Source organism: Camarhynchus parvulus, chromosome 9, assembly GCF_901933205.1.
Source record: "Camarhynchus parvulus chromosome 9, STF_HiC, whole genome shotgun sequence".
Lineage (NCBI taxonomy): Eukaryota > Metazoa > Chordata > Aves > Passeriformes > Thraupidae > Camarhynchus > Camarhynchus parvulus.
The window spans coordinates 9802379-9822008 of NC_044579.1; the positions used below are offsets into that span (position 1 = coordinate 9802379).

General features: G+C 51.1%; 1 protein-coding gene across 1 annotated transcript; it reads right to left on the reverse strand.

Annotated features, from left to right (window-relative positions):
• Positions 1–1988: 1988 nt before the first annotated feature.
• Positions 1989–19224, reverse strand: BCL6 (BCL6 transcription repressor). The gene is made up of 10 exons (XM_030954612.1): positions 19142–19224; positions 10515–10553; positions 9353–9520; positions 8064–8285; positions 6929–7912; positions 6139–6320; positions 4875–5042; positions 3663–3793; positions 3090–3227; positions 1989–2223 (listed from the first exon to the last, which is right to left on the reverse strand). The coding sequence occupies exons 3-10, from the start codon at positions 9511–9513 to the stop codon at positions 2080–2082; spliced, it is 2130 nt and encodes a 709-aa protein (XP_030810472.1). The 5' UTR covers positions 9514–9520; positions 10515–10553; positions 19142–19224; the 3' UTR covers positions 1989–2079.
• Between the last annotated feature and the right edge of the window lie 406 nt (positions 19225–19630).

Sequence of the window (19630 nt, forward strand, 5' to 3'; positions counted from 1 at the left end):
CCCTTCCTGCTGGTGCTTCCAAGTGCCCCCACTGTGAATCATCGGGCAAGCCCCGAGACAAATTTATCCATGAATTAACTAAACTCAAAATGAAACTCAGACCCCACCCTGGGCCGTGCTGAGCCGTGGCCGGGCTCCACACCAGGGCTGGTTCCAGCCAGTCCCGCCTCTGTAATTCAGAGAAACTTTTTGCCTGAGGCTCTTTGGTTTTTCTGAAACCAGCGGAGCAGCAGAGCTGCTGGGCTGCCTGCACAGAGCTCAGGGCCCAGGCACTCAGAGCTTCTCCCAGCACACCACAACCATCCAAACAGAGCAAAGCAGCTCCTCTCCCCACCAGGGCGAGCCCAGGGACTCCCTCAGGCTGGGCTGTCTCAGCTCTGGCCCAAAGCCAGAGTGCAATAGCTGGAAACAGAGATGCTCTTGGCCAGTGAGGTCCTGGATGGGGTTACAGACCCTGCTCCCCTGAATCATCCATCCGACAAGGCAGGCAGAAGAGCAGCTCCCCCCATCCCAGGCTCTGAGAAGAGAGGAGCAGCAGGCAGTCATCTTCCCTGAGCAATTCTGGCAAGTGCACTGGATTCCAGGAAATATAAATAACTGCTCAGCCATCTGGAGCTGTCCCTGGGCTGGTTAGCAAAGGTTTCTCCCAGGCTCTGCCCTGTTCCTGCTGGCTACTTGGTGCCAATGCAGAAAGCACCAAGGGAGTGGCACAGTCCCCACCAGGATCCAGAGCAAACTTGAGTTGTGCTCCTGCCAGAGACCACCCTCACTCAAGGCTGAAAGAGGCCCTGCCTTCAATACAGGGCCAGAGCCACACCGAGCCAAGAGCTGACACCAGGGCTCGGCATGCTCAGCCCCTTCCCCAGGCACCAGCCAGGCTTCAAGGTGCTTAAGGAGAAGGACAGGCAAGAACAGACCTCTCACTCCATCATACATCACTTTTCTTCATTTTATTCTTTTATTTGTACAGCTATATTTTACAGAACGCATTAATGCAGTTTAGACACAGCCCAAACCCTGTCTCCCGAGATTGTTTATAACACAAGCATGTAAAATAAGACCAAAAAAAAATCCAAAACAAAAAAAATAAAACATTCCCCCACTTAAGAGTTCCACCAAAACTCCTTTTGCAACATCAGGCTGTACCTTGAAGAAACTGAGCTCAATATAGTCCATACACTGAAAACTTCCATTGAAAAGAAAGGCACCGTGCGAAACCACATTTTACATATATACAGACTGAGAACTAGAACAAAAAATTACACTTTATTATTATTTTAAATTCCTTCTGCAGCTTTGTTGGTTTAATACACACTTTTTTGTAAATTGTAAACCTTCACTTGCAAAAAAATACAAATACACTGATGCATTTAGACAAAATATTTTCTTACTTGTACAGATGCAATACTTTAAAATATCTCCTTAAGTGCTCTATCATAATAAAGATTCTCAGAGTGGCTTCTGCCTGCAGAGTCCAACTGAGCCTTTAATGCATTTTATATATTTTTAATATAGCTTTTTTAAAGGTCTATATATATTTATTTTATATATATATTTATATATTTATATCTATATATATTTACAACTCTGCCATAGATTCCTTCACCTTTGGTTAAAAAAGTTAAAGCCCTCTCTTTAATAGCATACTTTTCTTTAAAAGAACACACATTTTGCATACAAAAGAAAAAAATCTGTTCCCATAAATCAACATTACATTCCTCATCTTCAAACTGCAAAGGCTGTGAAGGTTAGACTCCAGAGTTTATCAACACTCCACTGCACAGACATTTAAAATGACTATTTTAATTTTTTTTATGTTTTATATACAGTAAGATCTGAATAATTTTATTTTTTCTTTATGTTTCACATAACTGGGAAAAATAAAACCCGTGTATTTGTAATTTTTTTAGAATTTCTAATGTTTTTCCACCTATCTGTACTATGGGTTTAGAGGCACTCCATCATGTGATGAATATTTTTTCTCTCTCTTTTTTTTTTTTAAAGTGTTGCAAGTATCCTTTGGACAGCTTCTCCCCGCCATGCCCCCCAGATGAGCTCCTCCTGGGCAATCCTGTGCCTTCAGCAGGCCTTGGGGAGCTCCGGGGGCACCTCGCTGGCCGAGATGCGGTACTGCACCTTGGTGTTGGTGATGGCCCCGTGCTTCTGCCGCAGGTGGAGCCGCAGCTGGCTTTTGTGGCGGAAATGCAGGTTGCACTTCTCACACTGTGGGGCGACAGGCAAAGAGAGAGGGTGTCAAACACCGTGGCAGGGGACGTGTCCTCGGCCCCAGGACACTGCACCCACTATACAGGTGGACGAGGGGAAACGTGGGAACATGGTGGGAGGAGCAGCACCTGCGGGCACTCCATCCCAGGCTTTCAGCAGCATATATTGGTTTATGGGATGCACAAAGGGCAAAGTCCCTCAGGAGATGACTCTGGCCCTGATAGACATAGCACCAAGCTCCATATCTAGGTGATCAAACCAGCTACAGGGCTATTTCTGGAGCTGCTTTTGGCCTCTGCTGAGCTGAATGGCTCCAGGATGTTTGGATGTCAAGCTCTTCTTGGATTCCCTTTCTAACAGATGGTGAAAGCCAGGAAAGCCCCAGCAAAGAGCTGGGAGCCCACAGGGCTGCAGGCAAGGCAGGGCATACTGCTTGCTGGGTGTGATTATCACCATCAGAGGGGAGCTCAGGCCAGGCTGTCTGCTCCTTTCCCCTATCCCCACACACCACAGGCAGCTGTAATTTAAGCCACAGCTATTTGAAGAAGTGTGACCTTCTTCCAGATGGGGTGGAAGAAAAGAGCAACTAAGATGTACCCAGCTTGGGCTGCATGTCAGTGTTTCCAACACAGCCACGCCTGAAAAAATACCACATCAGCATCAGCTAATGCCCGGGAGGGAAATGGGGCACGAGAAGCAGGGATGTGACCTTGGTGTGGGGCCTCATGAGGCTGGCAAAGGGCATTAGGATGCTGCAACCAGCCTGTGCAAATGCCCTTGTGCCTTCACAGCCCCTCAGGCTTGGCAGCATTGTCCCCCAGCCTAAGCTGAGATTCCCCACCACCAAAAAGCAGGACACTCACATGATAGGGTTTCTCTCCTGTGTGGATTCGAAGATGACTTTTGAGGGTCTGCAGGTGCCGGAAGCGTGTGCCGCAGATCTCACAGGGGTATGGCTTCTCCCCGGTGTGAATGAGCACGTGAGCACGGAGGTGGGCCACCTGCAGAGAGCAGCTCTGAGTCAGAACAGCCCCAGGGAGGATGGCATCCCACTGGGAGCAAGGGAGAATCCCACCCCTGTGAGAATGGGGTTCTGCCCAGACGGCTTTTTTGTCTACTAGGTTATAGCTGGGAGTCAGGGCCATGTGTCTGAGCTCTGGTACCTCCAGTCCTTAATACAAAAAGGAGCAGAATAGCCACAACCAGCAGTCAGGCTTCCTTACTAAGCCAAATTGTCCCCCTCAAACCTTAAGGTCCATATTTATCCTACAACGCCATGGGAAGAGCTGCCCAAGGTAGCAAGCTGGGCTATCATCACCCTCCTCTCTGTCATGAGGCATCACCAGTCTTGGCAGCGAAGATCTGCCAGTCTTGGGCAGAAGATCCAACCATATCCCACCTCCCCAGGCACTGCAGGTCCCAGAGGCCACACACACCTGGACAAATCTGGCCCCACAGGTCTCACACTTGTAGGGTTTCTCCCCAGAGTGGATGCGTGTGTGGGTTTTCAGGTTGGCTGGTCGGTTGAACTGTGCCCCGCAGATGTTGCAGCGGTACGGCTTCTCTCCTGCAGAGCCCAAGAGAAAGGGTGAAGGATTAGCTACAGGTGTGCTCAGCACCCAGGATCCATGGTGCTCCCCAGAGTTCAGTCCTTTCAGGTGCCAGACCCCATGGCATGAAGCACCAGCCCTGACTCCCGTCCCTTCTGGAGATGGCTGTGGACAACCAGCATTGGGCAGGGTGTCCACAGGGCAGGGTGAGCTCAGGAGGCAGCTTTGCTCTTTTGGATTGGGAGCTGCAGCCTTCAGGGCAAGAGAGGAACTCAGGCAGCTCTGCCAGCAAGGATTAACAGCATTGTTCCTCCTGACCCTGGGACAGCAGCTGGCACCTACATCTCCCTAGAGCTGTCAGCATGGACCCTTGAACAGTGCCCTGCTACTTGTGTTGTCTCAGTCCCCTGCATAGCCCTCCTGGAACACAGCTGAGACTGTGGGAATTTGGGTCTAATTCAGTGCAGCAGCACAGAATCATCAGCTCAGACTTCCCTTCCCCAGCTTGTGAACTGGCTGTTGACATGTTAAGCATTAAAAGCATGAAATAAAATAAGCCCTAGGTTTGTCAGCAAATGACTAAACCGTTAATATCCTCTTCCTTTCTCATCTTTCATTGTGCTGATTCACAGAGTCCATCCATTCACAGATTTTCCCATCAGCACAGTTTATGCCAAGCTAGATGTGACCTGGATTTCTAGGATGTAAAAATAAATCTCAGACTTCTCTCTAAATGTTCTTTCGACTATTTTTAATTTTTTTTTTTTTGCTTAAGTCTACCACAAAGTTACCTGGAGGCCATGCATTTGCTCCCAGTTATGAATTTTGCACGACACCTTTAAAAATAGTGGTGTCCAGCGCTTTACAGCAAAGGAGGTTGAGTTCTACCCTTGCTGCAAGGGCAGGTATCTCCCCCATTCCCAGGTTTGGTGCTCTGTCCAAGTAGCAGCGCCAAGTAAAGCACCTTGCTCTTCCCATCAGGGACAGCTTGTGACACAGAGCAGAGGATGCTGCACCAGACACAAACCCAGCCAGAAGCACCCACATGCCCACCAACCCACAGCCTCCCCAAAGCTGTCCCCAGAGCCAGCACTGTACCTGTGTGGACAGTTTTGTGGCTGGCAAGGTTCCCCTTGTAGCGAAAGGAGGCCTGGCAGCGGTCACACTTGTAGGGCTTGTCACTGTGGACCTGCAGAGAATGTCTCTTGAGAGAGGCCTCCTCGGAGAACCGGCAGTCGCACTCGTTGCAGAAGAAGGCTCCGTTCTCTGGGAGGGCAGAGAGAGGAGGAATCAGATGGATGGTGCATGGGTCACCTTTTTGTAGGCTATGGGATGGATTTGGGATGGAGGAGAGGGGCAGCCAGAGCAAGTGTTGGAACAAGCAGCCAAATGCAGGTTGTTGCACAACATTCAGTTGTGCTTGCACTGTGCTGTTACCTCCTGGCCTTGTGCACACAGCAACAACATGCATGGTTTGAGAGTAAAGCTATTACGAGCTCTAGTTTAGAGCTTTCTCTCTCCTTTAGTGACACAAAGGTTGCTTCCAAGAAGCCAGCCAGTCACCTTCCAGAAAGGTCCAGGAAAGCACTCCAGAAATCAGGCATCCACTGAAGGATGCTCAGCTCTGGAGCAACACCTGCACCTTCAGAGGTCTTTTAACCTCTACAGGTACAGAGGTCTGCCTTGAGCTTGGGAAGACGATCATGACGCAAATCACAAGGCAGACTCCCCCAGTAGGAGGATGCCCTGCTCTTAAATGTTGTGTTGAGTGTTACCACAGGGATGCTCCCTCCTTGGATCTCTGCCCACACTACAGGTGGCAATGCTGCATTCCCCCTCCCTGAGCTACAGGCAGATGAGTGCACAGATACCGGTCTTTGGGCTTGTGGGGTTTTGTAACAAGATTGCAAGGCTCATTATCTGCACTTCCCCAGATGTGCACACTGGGCTCCCTGATAATAAAGATATCATGATGGATGCATGAGACATGCCAGCTTGCCCAATCCCCATTATGGGTCATTACATCTGTCAGGCTTGTTCTCCTGTGGTTCTGGTGGGGTGGGGTGCACTTGTTTCCTGTCCTTACCTGCCAGGTTTGCAGCAGGTAAGGACAGGAAACCTCCCTGCACAAGGTATCTGGATGGTGCTGGGGAAGGGGAGGAAGGCAGCAATTCCCATGTGCATGTGTCCCTCATATGCATGCACACAGCTGGGCAGACAGTTAAGAGGGGGCTGTAAAGCACTGTGGGATCCACCAGCATCTGGGACAGGTCTGACTGTGTGCTTGATCACAGGCCAGTCAGCAACATTGCACAGCCCCCAGCTGCTGGTTGAAAAAGACAACCAAGGATGTAAGACTCACCACAGCTGGAGTCGGAGTATTCAGACTGGGTTTCCCCCATCTCTTCTCCAAAGTTTGAGCCAGGGGTATGAAGGCACATCTCAGTATGTTGTGGGGACTGGCAGCCACAGGAGCTGCACTTCGACGAATGCATGTACAGTGGGGACTGCCCTTCGCTGCTCCTAGGGGACCCATCCCGGGACCTGTGGAAGGAGAGCAACGTACAGAGCTGTGAGAAGGCCCTTGCTGTGCTCGAGATACCGAGGGCGTTTGCACCCCTCCCAACACAAGGGACAGGCATGTTTTATGGGGACATCTTTGTGGTGAGCTGCACAGCATAGCCCTGATCAACAACAGATCCTTCAGCTTTAAACCTTCAGATGTCTATCACCAAATGACCTCATATGTCTTTAGGAACATCCAGGTCCAGAAGATAGCATATTGTTCCCTGATACTTTGGCCATTCCAATGCTTACAGCCAACAAAAAACTTGAGGCATAGGGAGTCTGGTGGAAACACAGGCTAGGCAAATCCAGGCTCCAGGAATCATCCAGAGCTGCCAAAGTTACCCAGGGATTCACAACCCAACATTCCCAGTTCCTTTGCCAGTCCTTGCTGGCACCACTACAGTGGGGATGGTGGGCACTAATGTCACTGGCAGCCCTCCACCAAATGCAGGGGATTCCATCTGCTCATGACTGGACTTCCCAGCCCAATGCTACAGATATTTCACACTTCCAAACCCTCACCAACAATGCAGGAAGTCCTGTTTCTCAGGGGGGAGGGGCATGGGGGGTGGAAATCTTCTCACCTGTTAACAATATTGTTGAGTCTGCTCGCTTGTGGGATCGTGGAGTCTTCACCATTCACGCTTATCTTGGTGGGGGATTGCACATTGAGATGCTCCGGCTCCATGGACTGCTGGCAAGTGGACATGGGCACATAGGTGCGAGGAGAGAGGGTTCCCATCTCGTTCTGGTCAGCGCTGTCTTGCTTGGTGTTCTGGTTGAGAGAGTTGAGGACGATGAACTTGTACTTCTTCCAGTTGCAGGCTTTGGGGTCTGTGGGGCTCTTGGTGAAGAGGGAGCTGGAGTTCTGGCCGATACGGGCATTCTTGCTGCTGCTGGACTCAGTTGGTGAATTGGGCTGGCAATCTGACTTCTGTGGGCTCTGAGGGCTGATGAGTCCCTTGCGGTCCAGGGGTGTGTTGGTGGGCTCAAAGTGCTGGCTGATCTCGTCCTCTGAAGAGGTCCGCTCCTCCTCTTTGGCCACTTTATCGCAGGGGAAGTAGGGATTGTTCCGGACTGAAGGGATGACAGGTTTGGGCCCAGAAGCCACGCTGTAGTGCATGTCACTCCTGGCTTCTTCAGCAGCACCTTCTTTTGGAGCATAGATGGTAGCGTGGCACATGTTGGCAGAGATGTCGGTGATGGTTCTCACATACTCAGTGGGGATTGTCCTGGAGCTGTCGCATGGCAGGATCCTCTCCTTGGGGAAGGCACCTGCCCTTGAGAGTTCAGAGAGAGGCATCCTCATCTCCCGCAACTCATCATCCACCAGGAAGCTATTTAGAGGGAGAGGGCTGTATCCATGGTAGGAAATGGGGGATCCAGACAAACTGTTGATCAAGCCGGGTGCAAAGGCCCTCCCGTTGCAGAGGGACCCGTTTTGAAGAGGCATTCCATTCTCTGAGATATCTCTGCTCCGATAAGCCATCACCTCTGGGTGGCCCAGCATCCGTCCAGCCAGAAACTCTTCCCTTGGGGTCTTCACAGCAGACACCATCTCTGCTTCACTGGAATCGGGGAAAACAAAGTAATTGTTTAGGAGGGAGACAAAGTCATTTTCAGCTGTTAAAGATATATTTGCAGATACTTTGTCAGTTCTTCCCCTGCCCACCCAAACACACAGTCCCCAGCTCTTCAAAGCTCACCAACTGCACTCACCTAGACTTGACAAACCTTCGGCAGGTGTCAACCACGTGCTCCATCTGCAGGTAGAGTGCTGTGGCCATCACAGCCATGATATTGTTCTCCCTCAAGTTCAGGCGGGAGGTGTACATGAAGTCCAAGAGGATGCAAAACCCCTCAGGGTTAATTTCAGGATCCAGGTTGATAACATTCAAGTTGCACTTGAGCTGGTCAGTGAAGATGCTGTAGAAGAGGCCACTGCAGAGGGGAGACGTACAGAGGACAAGTGTTATGACAATTCAAAGGAAAAAAAGGATAATTTGTATGAAATCCCTGAGTACAGAGGGGGTTTGTGAATGGGAAGGGAGGAGGAGGAGGCAATTACCAAATTCCCTGAGCTTCCTCCCCCTTATTATCAAGCTCGGTTTCTCAGCTTAGTAAGCGTCTTCTGCACTGCACTTTTCCCAACTGGAACAGCCTGCTTTTAGATCTCACCTGCTCAACAACTCCCCACTGCCTCCATTTAGTAATTCCCCAGCTTTTTTGGTTTTTTCCATTGTTGTTCTTACCACCATCCCCCTTCCACTATGACTCATTTCATTCAGAAACCTCTCGAGGCATCCACAGAGTTTTAAATCAGAAAAATAAAAAAAGGAGAAATGTTGGCAAAACATTTTTCAGACATTTTAATAGTCAAAGCTTGGCTTTTTGAAATCTTTACACCATGTCAGCAAGAGAACCTGGAAGGCATTTGCTGTAATTCAACTGGGCAATGGTGGGATATTAATTAGCATTCATTGGGAAGCAATTCCAGCAATTTTAGGAGATGGAAAGGGATTTCAGACCCCATCAGGCTTTGAAGAAAAAAATAATTAATCAGCTAAGGTGGGTGCAGCCAGCAGTCTGGGAGCCAGGGAGGAATAGTTCTAAAAATAGCCATGGCAGGGGACACCTCGGTCACAGAAGACTCACTCATCCCAGCGAACATCCAGCCCTCCCTCTCCTCTCCTCTCCTGTCCTTGTGGCACATTTGTGCTTTGCCTTCAGGGATGTGCCTCACAGCTGCTGTGCTCCTGCTGGTCTCCATGGGCTGTGTGTGGGCAGATGTGGGTACACAAGGAGAGGTGAGGGCAGCACACTGGAGGGAAGCGGTCTCAGCTCTAATCCCATTACAGGTACAAATTTCTTGGCAGCCCCTTTCAGTTCTGTTTCTCTGCCTCTGATTCCCTGTGAATCCCACGAGCCCCCACAGGACTGCAGCAGTGCTTCTGGAGGCCAAAGGCTGAAGGAGCAAGGAAGGAGCCAGGGAAGGAGCCTGTTCTCACCTGCAGGCCATCAGGACTGTTTTGTGGGCTCTGAACTGCTCCCGGTTCACGATGATGACAACATCGGTCAAGATGTCCCGGCTTCTAAGGCGGTTGAGGTTGAGGAGGACGTCGCTGGCGTGGCGCGTGAACTGGATGCAGCTGTCTGCTGGCGAGGCCATCTTGAGTCTGGGAGACACAAGCATCAGAGGAAGATGAGAATGGACAACAAACAGGCAAGTACCCTAAACCTGAGGAAGAGACGGCTGCTCTGGGACATGCTTAGATGGCCAATTGCTCCTGGTGGGGGCAGCACCAGCTCCTCGGTCCCAAGGCAAACAGTCCTGCACCACACCAAGCTTTTGCCAGGCTGCCTGGTGAGGTCCCTGGTCTCCCGATAGCGAGACCTGGCACATCTCATCCCACCCATCAAGCTGGTGGATGAATGCAATCAGACCCTCCTGATGATTAGCCAACCATCTCCTCTTTCTCCCTGCCTCACCCATTGCAGCCCCACCCCAGTCCACTCCGCCCACTCAGGTTCATCTCCATAATGTTTCCAACATTAGAAGCTTCTAGCCTTCCAAACTCCCTCAGGAGCCATCCTTCTCACCTGTGTGATGTCTGGCTGTAAATCCAGCCACAGGAATCAAAACAAGCCTTAAGGTCCCGACTGAAGTTGAATGATTTCAACATCTGGAAAATCCAGCCCACAATGGAATACCAGCCCTCACCCAGGAAACTACTTTCCTGTTCCCAAGTCGTGGTCACTCTGGAGAAGACCTGTTCACAGTTTCCCAATTAACTGGTGAGGAGTAGAACTCATCTAACCTGCTGGGCCACTACCCACACCATGGCCCATGAGCAAGGCTTGGGTTAGTCGAGGAATATGAAGCCTTCTCCCAGCACAACACCTGTTGACACATCTCAGAGGTGTCCTCCCAAGCAGCACCCAGGATGGCCCATGTCTCCCTGAGGTTTGGGCTGGAATGTGCATCTTCGGATGACCAACCCCCTCCCATAATCCTGACTCCTCCTTCCCCAGTGACACATGAACATACAGTAGTTTCTACAGAGCAGCTGCTCTCCCAAAACCAAATTCCAGCTGTGTCTAACGAAACATTGCATTAACAAAAGGGGGAGACAGATTAGGAGGGAAAACACAAGATTTAAATTTACATACCCAATGCCTCAATTCACAGTCCAAAAGTTTCTTTCAAACCTACAAATAAATCACAAGAAAACAAACACCACATTAGCTGGTAATTATGAATTGGCATGGCAGGTCACAAGGCTGCTATTTCGCTCAAGTATCAGTTGGATAAAGCTAGAGATAACAAACATTCTACTCTCCAGTAAGGTTAACATTTGTTTCTTCCGGTACAGTACGTTCTTATCACAATCACAGGCTTTGAGAATCCAATCATAGCTTCTTCCACACCCTCTAGCCCAAACCATGGGCGGATGCCAAGGAGATTTTCATTTCCATGACTCAGGAACTTAAAGGCAGGTGGGGAAAGGAAGTCAAGCGAGAATTTTCTCACCACTTCTTTCAGAGATAACTCTTCCCCTGCCAAAACTGAATTCCTGCCCGGTGCCACATTCAAGCCATGCCATACTCCCAGCACCTTGTTAACAGGTATGACATACACACAAACATCTGCTGCCACTCTCCTCAGAAACCCACATGCTCCAGCCTTTGGTGAAAACGCCCTGGGATGGGATTGCTCAACAGATTTGGGAGGATATAGGTGTCAAGTACACACGTGACTTGGCCAGGACTGCATAGGAAGCCAGTGGTGGAGACAATAAGGATGCAGAACAAATGTCCCTTCCTCTTGCTGCTGCCAAAGCCTTCCCTTAAACCACAAGCTGTGTCTCCAGGCACTGGCTTCACCCAGCAATGTAGCTGGGACAGAACAGCAAGGAAACCCAGGAGTTAATTGCCTTGCAGAACTCACACTAATCATCCAAAATTTACTTAAACCAAACCCAATTGACTTGGCACCAATGCAGGAAGAATGTCCTCAAAGAGTTGCCTCAGCAGGTAGAAGCACAATAAATAAGTGAGACAGCAAACCCCAAGGCCTTCATCACACCATTTTGAGGACCAACCCCTAGACTGTTAAGACTGCAGGAAGCCCAATAATGCCCGTGAGACAAGGGATTGTCAAGTGTTGCCTCCCCTCTCCCTTGCAAGAGATGTGCAGGATTGGAGCCCATGATCCCCTCCCATCCCCAGAGCCACTGGGATGAAGAAATGGGATTTAAGGCAAGGTATTGCGCACAAAACCCAGAGGGTGTCTTACAGCTTTATTCCAGCCATCAAACACAAATCTTCAGAGCTGCTCTGAGCCTGCCGGCCAGCTTAAAACTTCATGCACATACAAAAAGTGACTCATTTCCCAAATACTGCAGTCTCTGACCTTTCTGTACATGCTCACTGCCAGCCACTCACTACCGTCAATTGCGAGCCAAGGGACCCACAGTGTACTGCAAGGAGCCCAGCGCACATCCCTGCGCCCACATGAGCAGATGTGTGTGCTTGGGGCAGCTGGCTGGCACCCCAACCTCAGCCACAGTGGCAGACATACTCTGCCAGGCTCTGGGGAGTCACCTCAGTGTCACAGAGGTAAGGAGGTGACCCACTTGTAAACCAACAAAGTTACAAACAGCCAGATGAACTCTGTACCCCTGAGCATCATGTGAGAAGCTGCTACTGTCGCCAAATCCCCTTATCCACAGTGAGGGCACAGCACTGCCAGGGGGACACCCAGCTTCTCTCCTGGAGCCGGACCCCAGCACAGCCCCCTCCCCACCCTTCCCAATTATCCTTCCCAGCACAGTGCTGCTGCAACGTCCACAGCCCCAAGAGCTGGGCAGGTGCATCCCAAGCAGCTCCTGGCTGCAGGATGTGGGCATGCAAAGGGAAAGGGACTTGCCTTCCTCTCGCTGTGCTGAGCTGGGTTAACCCTGCCCCTTCCAGTCCCCACGCAGCACTAGCCCAGCACGGGAGGATACTCAGACCAGAGAGAACAGGATGGCAAACAAGGACCAGAGACCAGTGATGGGGAGCAGAAAAAACCACTGCAGCCAAGCATGGTCTTTGCTCTCTAAATCCTGCTCAAATCCCATGAGGCTCCTCCAGGCTCAGCTGGGGCCAGAGCATCATCCCACACCCCACACCCCCCCTCCAGTTTTCCTCTCCAGTACCTTGCAGGTGTGGGCTCTCTGGCAGTGCTTGAGGCTCTGTGCCAGGGCTGGCTGTGCCCATAGAAGAAGGTCTGGAATGGGCACAAGGCCCATTTTGGGGGCGGCCACACGGGACAGTCACTGCTGTTGCCTTCCAGGAAGGCAATGGGTCTGCCCCAGTGGTTCAGGGAACAGCCCTTCCCTGCCGGCACCTCCCCGAGAAAACCCATTCCTGGAAAGGAGCCCAGAGCTGGCCCTGCCTTCCCTGCAGCTCTGTGAGCACAGGGAAGGTGTACCTTCGTGTGGGGGAACCTCTTTCAGCTCAACCCCAGGCAAAGGGGAGAGACCCTCTTTGCTCACTTACCCTAGGGCAGAGGGGACAACCAGGGACTTCAAATCCATTTTTCTGCCATGCCTCTCCATTGATCTACTCTCCAGTTAGAGGCAATCCCTTTTCATTCATCCTCCTCCCACTCTGTGCACAGGGGGGAACTCCTTGCTCCCCTATCCTTCTTTGCATGGTGATATCCCATGGTCTTAACCCTTCTCCCACCCCCAATTGCATAGACAGGGAGGAGGGCATCAAACACTCCCCCTCCCTGGGCCCCAATCTCCTACCCCTCCAGAGCCTGCAGCGCCGACTCACTCACATCACCTTAGAGGGGTGACTGGCTGAAGTCTTCCTTCCCCACAGCCTCATCCCACACAGTGTTCTGAAACTGCCCGCCCAGGGGAAGCTCCATCCTGCCCTCCTCCACCTCCCCAGTCCCTGCACCCTGCAGGGTCCCAGCCCCATGGGAACATCCCCGCTGCCTGCCAGGGCGTGCTGCCAGCTGCCTCTCCACCCTGCCAAGGAATGCCTGGTTTCTCCTGAACAGGGATCAGGGGGACAACCAAGAAAATGAGGTGGGGTGTGGGTGGCTGCCCCAGCAAAGCCATGGGTGCTACATGCCACGGTGAAGAAGATGCTTTTGACTGTGGGTGTGTGAGTGCCCAGCTCAGCTTTCTGATACCACGCAATCCAGGGGCGCTAAGTGTCCTTTTTAGTTGTCACAGCAGTTTTATTAGTTTAGTAGCTTGTGGTTAGTGTCTAGGCCAAAACGTGGCTGGGTTAATAATAACCCAAGAAGAGACTGAGAGAAGTCCACAGCGTCAGCACAGATCAAAAGCAGCATCACCAGTGCAAGCCCTGTCGTATTTTCCACCGTACCCTTCCGAGAGCGGATCGCACTCGCTCTATCGAGCGGTCTCAATCTGATCCAATTTCCTGCCAGCAAACAAATGTTTCTAGGAAATGCAATGCATTATCTGGACGGGTTTATTATCAGCATTTGGAACCAGGAAAACTGCATATTTTCTCGAGCGCCGCAGGGAACTTTATAGTTCATACTTCAAAAGAGGGTTTAAAGGATTGCCCTTGAAAGCTGGCCCAGCTCGAGTCTCACATTGTTTTGGTCTTTGCAGAAGAAAATGCAGAGGAGGGAGGGGGTAAGCACGCTAAAACTGCCTCCAATGTTTTCCTACTAAAGAGGACTCCCCTGCCCTCTACGGAGCCAAGCTCTGGCTGTGAGGCTGAGGCAGTGCGTGCCCTTGGGAAGCAAGGAGTCGAGCCTTCCTCAGCATTTCAAACGACCCCAAGCAATCTGGCACATTAATTTTTCAAGGGAAGGCAGAAACCATGTGTCCTGGCTGAAATCTAGGGAGCTACTCCAGAGAACAGAAGATGGACTCCGTGCCCTGCCAACACAGCCCTGCACTGAGATGCCAACCCGAGAGCAGGGTGCAGCTGGAGCAGGGTGTCCCCAGCAGCTGAGCCGGGTCCCTGGCCCCACTGGGCTACAAGGAGGTGTCTGATCATCCCTACCCTGCTCTGGGACAGAAAATTATCAGCTGGCACCTCACCCTCCCTGTCTCTGTACTCCTGGGGCTGAGGGTGGCACAGCTCCTTCTGGCAGTAAGGAGCTGCTCTGGCATCCCACCTGGATGGGATGAGACACACGCACAGTTTGGGGTGCCTTGGCCAGGGCAGAGACACCCCCCTGCCCCTATATTTAGCCAGACGGATTTAAGGAGGTGAATTTCAAAGGGTATCTAGTCCTACAGGACACCTTCTTCAGGAGCCATTCAGAGGCCCCTGTCCCGCAGTGTGCTTGTCTCAAGCTCTCTCCGCCATAAAAAGGGGTCCAACATTCCCCATGGGTACCCACCATACAGCCCCAAAGGCAGCAACTGACCAGGAGAAAGAGTGGAAGGAAAACAATATAGATCAAAAATTTCCTACCCCTCTCCCAAATGTCCCTAGTTCTGTCTCTGGCTTAGATGGGAAGCTCCACTGAGATTACTGGGGTTTTAAACCAGTCCTAAAGACTACACACTTGCTCCAATTTAGGGGTGTGTGTCCTTTGGCTGCCAGCATCCTGCAGTGATGCTAACACATATGATCTAGCTTGGATTTTAAAAAGAAAAAAAAAGGAAAAAGGACGACTACATTTGCAGTCTAAATTTGCAGTCTGAAGGAGCTTACTGGTCAGATGCTGACTTTTGGATACTGATCTAACCAAACTGCAAACTGTGAACTCCTGAGGTTTGCCAATGCCTGCTGTAAACATGGAAACCAAGTGTCACTTTTTGCCAAACAGAAGAATGGTTTAAAAATAGATCTAGAGAAGAATACAGGCACTCGGCATACAGGCTCCCGTTTATAGACTCCCAGGCTACTATAAAATGGAGCAAGAGGTTATGAGCCCACAAGCAACCTTCCACCAAATTTAGATTTTACCAACTTCTCAGAAAAATGAAAACAACATTTCAGGCTCCAGCTGAACCAGTAAAAGCTCTTTGAGTGAAGTTCCTAGCCCAGGTATTACAGAATGCAGACTAAACCAGGCATGAAACAGTTCTTCAACCTTAACACCATAAATATATGAAGGTACATAAATTGCACACTGAGAAATGCATCTACTGATTAGAGCTTCATTTTATTCATCTATAGACTTTGTAAAAAGGTTTTATTTTTCATGGAAAAATAAAGCGAGAGGACAGTCCTACCACATAGGACTGGCACACAAAGTTTTACCACCTGTATTTGTATGGGGTTTTGAGGATAACATTACTGTTTACTAAGAAAAAAAATGTGCTCCAAACCCAAATACTATTCCTACAAATTCATATTGGGCTGCTGCAGTTGGACACTGAAAGTTTTCCCTGCCCAAGGAAAAAAAAAAAAGGAAACAGAAAAAAAGCATAGCTTTACAATACATCCTAAATTAGGCAAAAATTCAAGGGCAGATTAACACCACAACTCGGAAAGATTTTCACATGTGATTTCATGACCAGACCCAGAGAGAACTCCATATGGAAATGTCAGTGACTTTAATAAGCACTCGGTTGTTTCCAATTAGGCTCCTTAAGTAAGTTCAGTGGCATCCAGAGTTTCCTCTGCCACCTTCCTCCGAGCTGGCAAGCATTTTTTTTCCTTTTTTTAACGAGCAGTTAATAAACATGTTCCCACTCTCCCGAGGCTGCCGGCCCCGCCAGCTCCGCGCGGAGCGGCAGGAGGTGACACTAGATGGCACCAGTTCGCTTTGCTGCAGGAGCAATTTTTCCCCTTGGAAAATAAAACACCCCAACCAAACCTGGAAAACATATAATTTTGTCGATGTAATTCTGTTTCTCTTAAAACGCATCTGAGCAACATTATTTTTATGAGCTTTTCCAGCCTTGTTTTGAAAAACTTAATGTTTCTGTTAGGTTTATTTTTGTACCATCCAACAGCCGGCTGAATCCTCCCCGCACTGCAAACAGGGATGTCTAAAAAGTGTCACAAAGCCTTTTGACAGATTTTTTTTTTTTTGCTTTGTTTTTGGGGTGGGATTTGTAAGAATCACTTCTCATTCCAACTTCTTCCTTCACAATAATAACTAACCAGTTAACCTCCACTTCCTCTCCCAGTATTGACTCAGACAGTCAGAACTGAGGAGGATTGGAAATTGGAATTGAAATGTATCTCAAGAGATCTTTGATCTGTTTTGCCAATCAAAATCGAACACCAAGAGATGAACTCTTTTCTTACTGGAACAATATAATAATCCGTTCTTCTGGAAAATTTCTAGATACCCTTTGAATATTTTAAAGGTTTGGTGATATGTTTCATGGGCAAAATGTTTGCCATCTATAATGCAAGTTTTTAAACCTGCAATCTTACCCTTAGGAGTAAATAACAGAATCTTTGGTTCTGCTTCTCTGTGCATATATAAAGAGAGGATTCCCCTGAAATATTTTTAGAGCAATTTTCGAACTGTAACCTACTCAAGGACTGGAGGAAGGAGCCTGCATTTGCTCCTAAAGCTCTTATCCTTTAAATTCTTGAAACAGTATGGCAAATAATTTTTAAAGCATTTAAACGCTCAGGAGAGGAATCAATAAGATTCCCAGATCGAATAAGGGCCAGATCCCAAACCTGGCCCTGCTGACACTTCCACTGGCATAAGTAGCAATTTGGCCCACAACAGAGATGTCGGACCAATGTAGCAGCTTCTCACTGAGCCTCATCTGTCTGTCCCCAGCCTTCCTTCGCACTGATCCTGCGCCTACTGAAGTCAGTGGAAAAAACTAACCGGGGATGGGTTTGTTTTTGTTGATTTTGACTCATGATTTTAAGCCCAGATTTGCCTTTTCCCTGAAAATGCAACAGGGGGGTTAAAGGCAGCTTTTTAGGCACATCTGAGAGGCTGCCGCGGATTTTTCTAAGCAAACGCCTTGCTTTCTGTTTCCCTCCTTCCCAAGAGGCGATTTCATAACATTTCATATTGTGACTTTGCAAACTACAGGAGGGGGGAACGGCGGGGGGCGGCCGGGAGAGGTCGCTGCCGTCCGACCACGAAAGTTTTCATAACAAAGTTGGGCTTTTTCGGTTTTGTTTTGCCTTTTATTTTTAAAGGGGGGGGAGGGGGAGCTTAAAAAAAATTAAAAAAAAATGCGCACACAAGATCACGCACCTAATAAGAACCATTAAAAACCCCAACAAACCAAAACAAACAGCGCTCTGTCCTCCCCGACCGCTCCCGGCGGTTTCGGGGCCGCAGCGAGCGGCGCGGGGGTTGCGCGGCTCCCCGCGGCCGTTCGCTCCAGGAATAGCGTGTGGCCGGGGGCCAGCCCCGCGGCTGCCGGCGGCAGATTTACGAGCGCCTGTCCCCGCGCCAAGTCCGCCGCGGTAGTAAACACAGGGCAAGGGCTGCGCTGGGGGCAGCGGGGGGCTCCGCACGCATCGCGCCCCGGACCCCGTCCCTCGCATCCCTCGCACGGCTGCGCTCCGCTTCCCCCCGCCCGCCGCCTTCCTCCCGGCGGGGGACGCCCGCTCCTCCCCACGGGTGTTGTTGTTGTTGTTATTATTATTATTTTCACCTCTACGCGTGATATTCAGAGTCGCTTCATACACTTTTGCCCCTTCGCGAGTTTTGCATCGCGGTTGGGTTCCCGGCCGGCAGCCGCCCCGCACGCCCCGTCGAGGCGAGCGCGGTCCCCGCCGCCCCGGGCCGGCGCTCCGCGGTGATCGGGGGCCGGCAGCCGGCGGCGGCCGAGCCTCCCCGCGGGCTCCCCCCTTCCCCGGGCAGGGAAATGCCGCAAGTCTTCTCCATCACCGCCCGCTCTTAGCCCGGGGCTTGACAGATCACGGCGCAGCCCCGCCACAGGTTGCAAAACGCACCAGCCCTTTCGCGGTTGCGCCAGGGACAGAATAACAATAATAACGCTTTAATAACAGAAACAGATTGAAATGGGGGCTGCCGCGGAAAGGCCGGTGCCCGGTGCCGCCGAGCCCCCGCGCTGCCGCCAGCCCCGCTCCGCGGCGGCTTCGTGCGGCGGCGAAACGACAACAGCGACACAACACGCACACACCCAAAAAAAAAAAAAAAAAGAAAAAATTAAAAAAAAAAAAAAGAAAGAAAAATAAAAGGGCAAAAAAAAACCAAACAAACAAACACACCCCGACCGAAGGATCCAGCCATTGAGAGTGGACCCCGAGTCACGCCACAAGCCCGGCGGCCGCCAGCGCTCGCCGCCGTCCTGCGCCCGCGGAGCGGCTGCAGGTGCAGAGAGGAGCCGCCGCCGCCGTCCCCCCGTCCCCACCCGGCCGTCACGCGTGCGGGAAAGCCAATAATCCCAGATAACCGATAATCCCCGGGAGAGGACAGCGAGGGGAGACACTCCCACCCACCCCGCTCCCCTCCCCTTATACACGCTCCCAGCGTTAAAGACATGCAGGCACCCCTATTTCCCTATTTTTTTCTCGCCTGACAGCGGGAAAGGAGAAAGGGGGGATGTGTATGCGAAATAAATAAATAAATAAACCAGGGAAAAAATTAAATTGAGATTATAATAATAATAGTATTAAAAAAAAATAAAGGGCACCTGCAGCGGGAAAGGAGGGGGGGGAAGGAATGAGGAGGGAGAGGAAAAAAAATGGGTAGAAATATATAGAGGCGGCTCCGCGCCAAGCGTCGGAGCGGGGCAGGGAGGGAAAGAGGAGGGAAAAAAAATGGAGAGAAAAAAAAAAAAAAAAAAAAGCGAGCGAGAGAATTAAAGGGTAAAATCGGCCGCGGCAATAGAAGCAGCAATCACCTGGTCTCCGGGCTTTCCTAGAAACTCCTTGCATCACCACTTCTAAGAACCCCAGTTCTAAGAATCAACAGAGCCCAATTCTCGGAATTTGAGCTCCGGACTCTACCATCGCGCCTCGGCATGGGGAGGGCCACGGACCTCCCCCCTCCGCGCCTTCCCCGGCGCCGCGCCCCTCCCGGTGTGCGCGCCCCCCCGGGGCGGCCGCCAGCAGGGTGGGCGAGGTGGGGGCGCGTGTCCCGGGGAGGTCGCGGCGGCGGCGGGGGTCTCACCGTGTCGCCCCCCGTTCATCCCCCTCCCCGTTCCCCCCTCCCAGCAGTGGTCGCGCCCGGCCGGCGGGTCACGTGGCGGCGGGTGCTGTCGGTGACGTGGGGGGTGCGCGGGCGCGGAGCAGCGCGCGCGGCGCGGACCGAGCAGCGGCGGCGGCGGCGACGGCGGCGGCGGGAGAGGAAAACGGGGGGTCCCGGGCACAGCTCCGGGCGGTGCAAACAC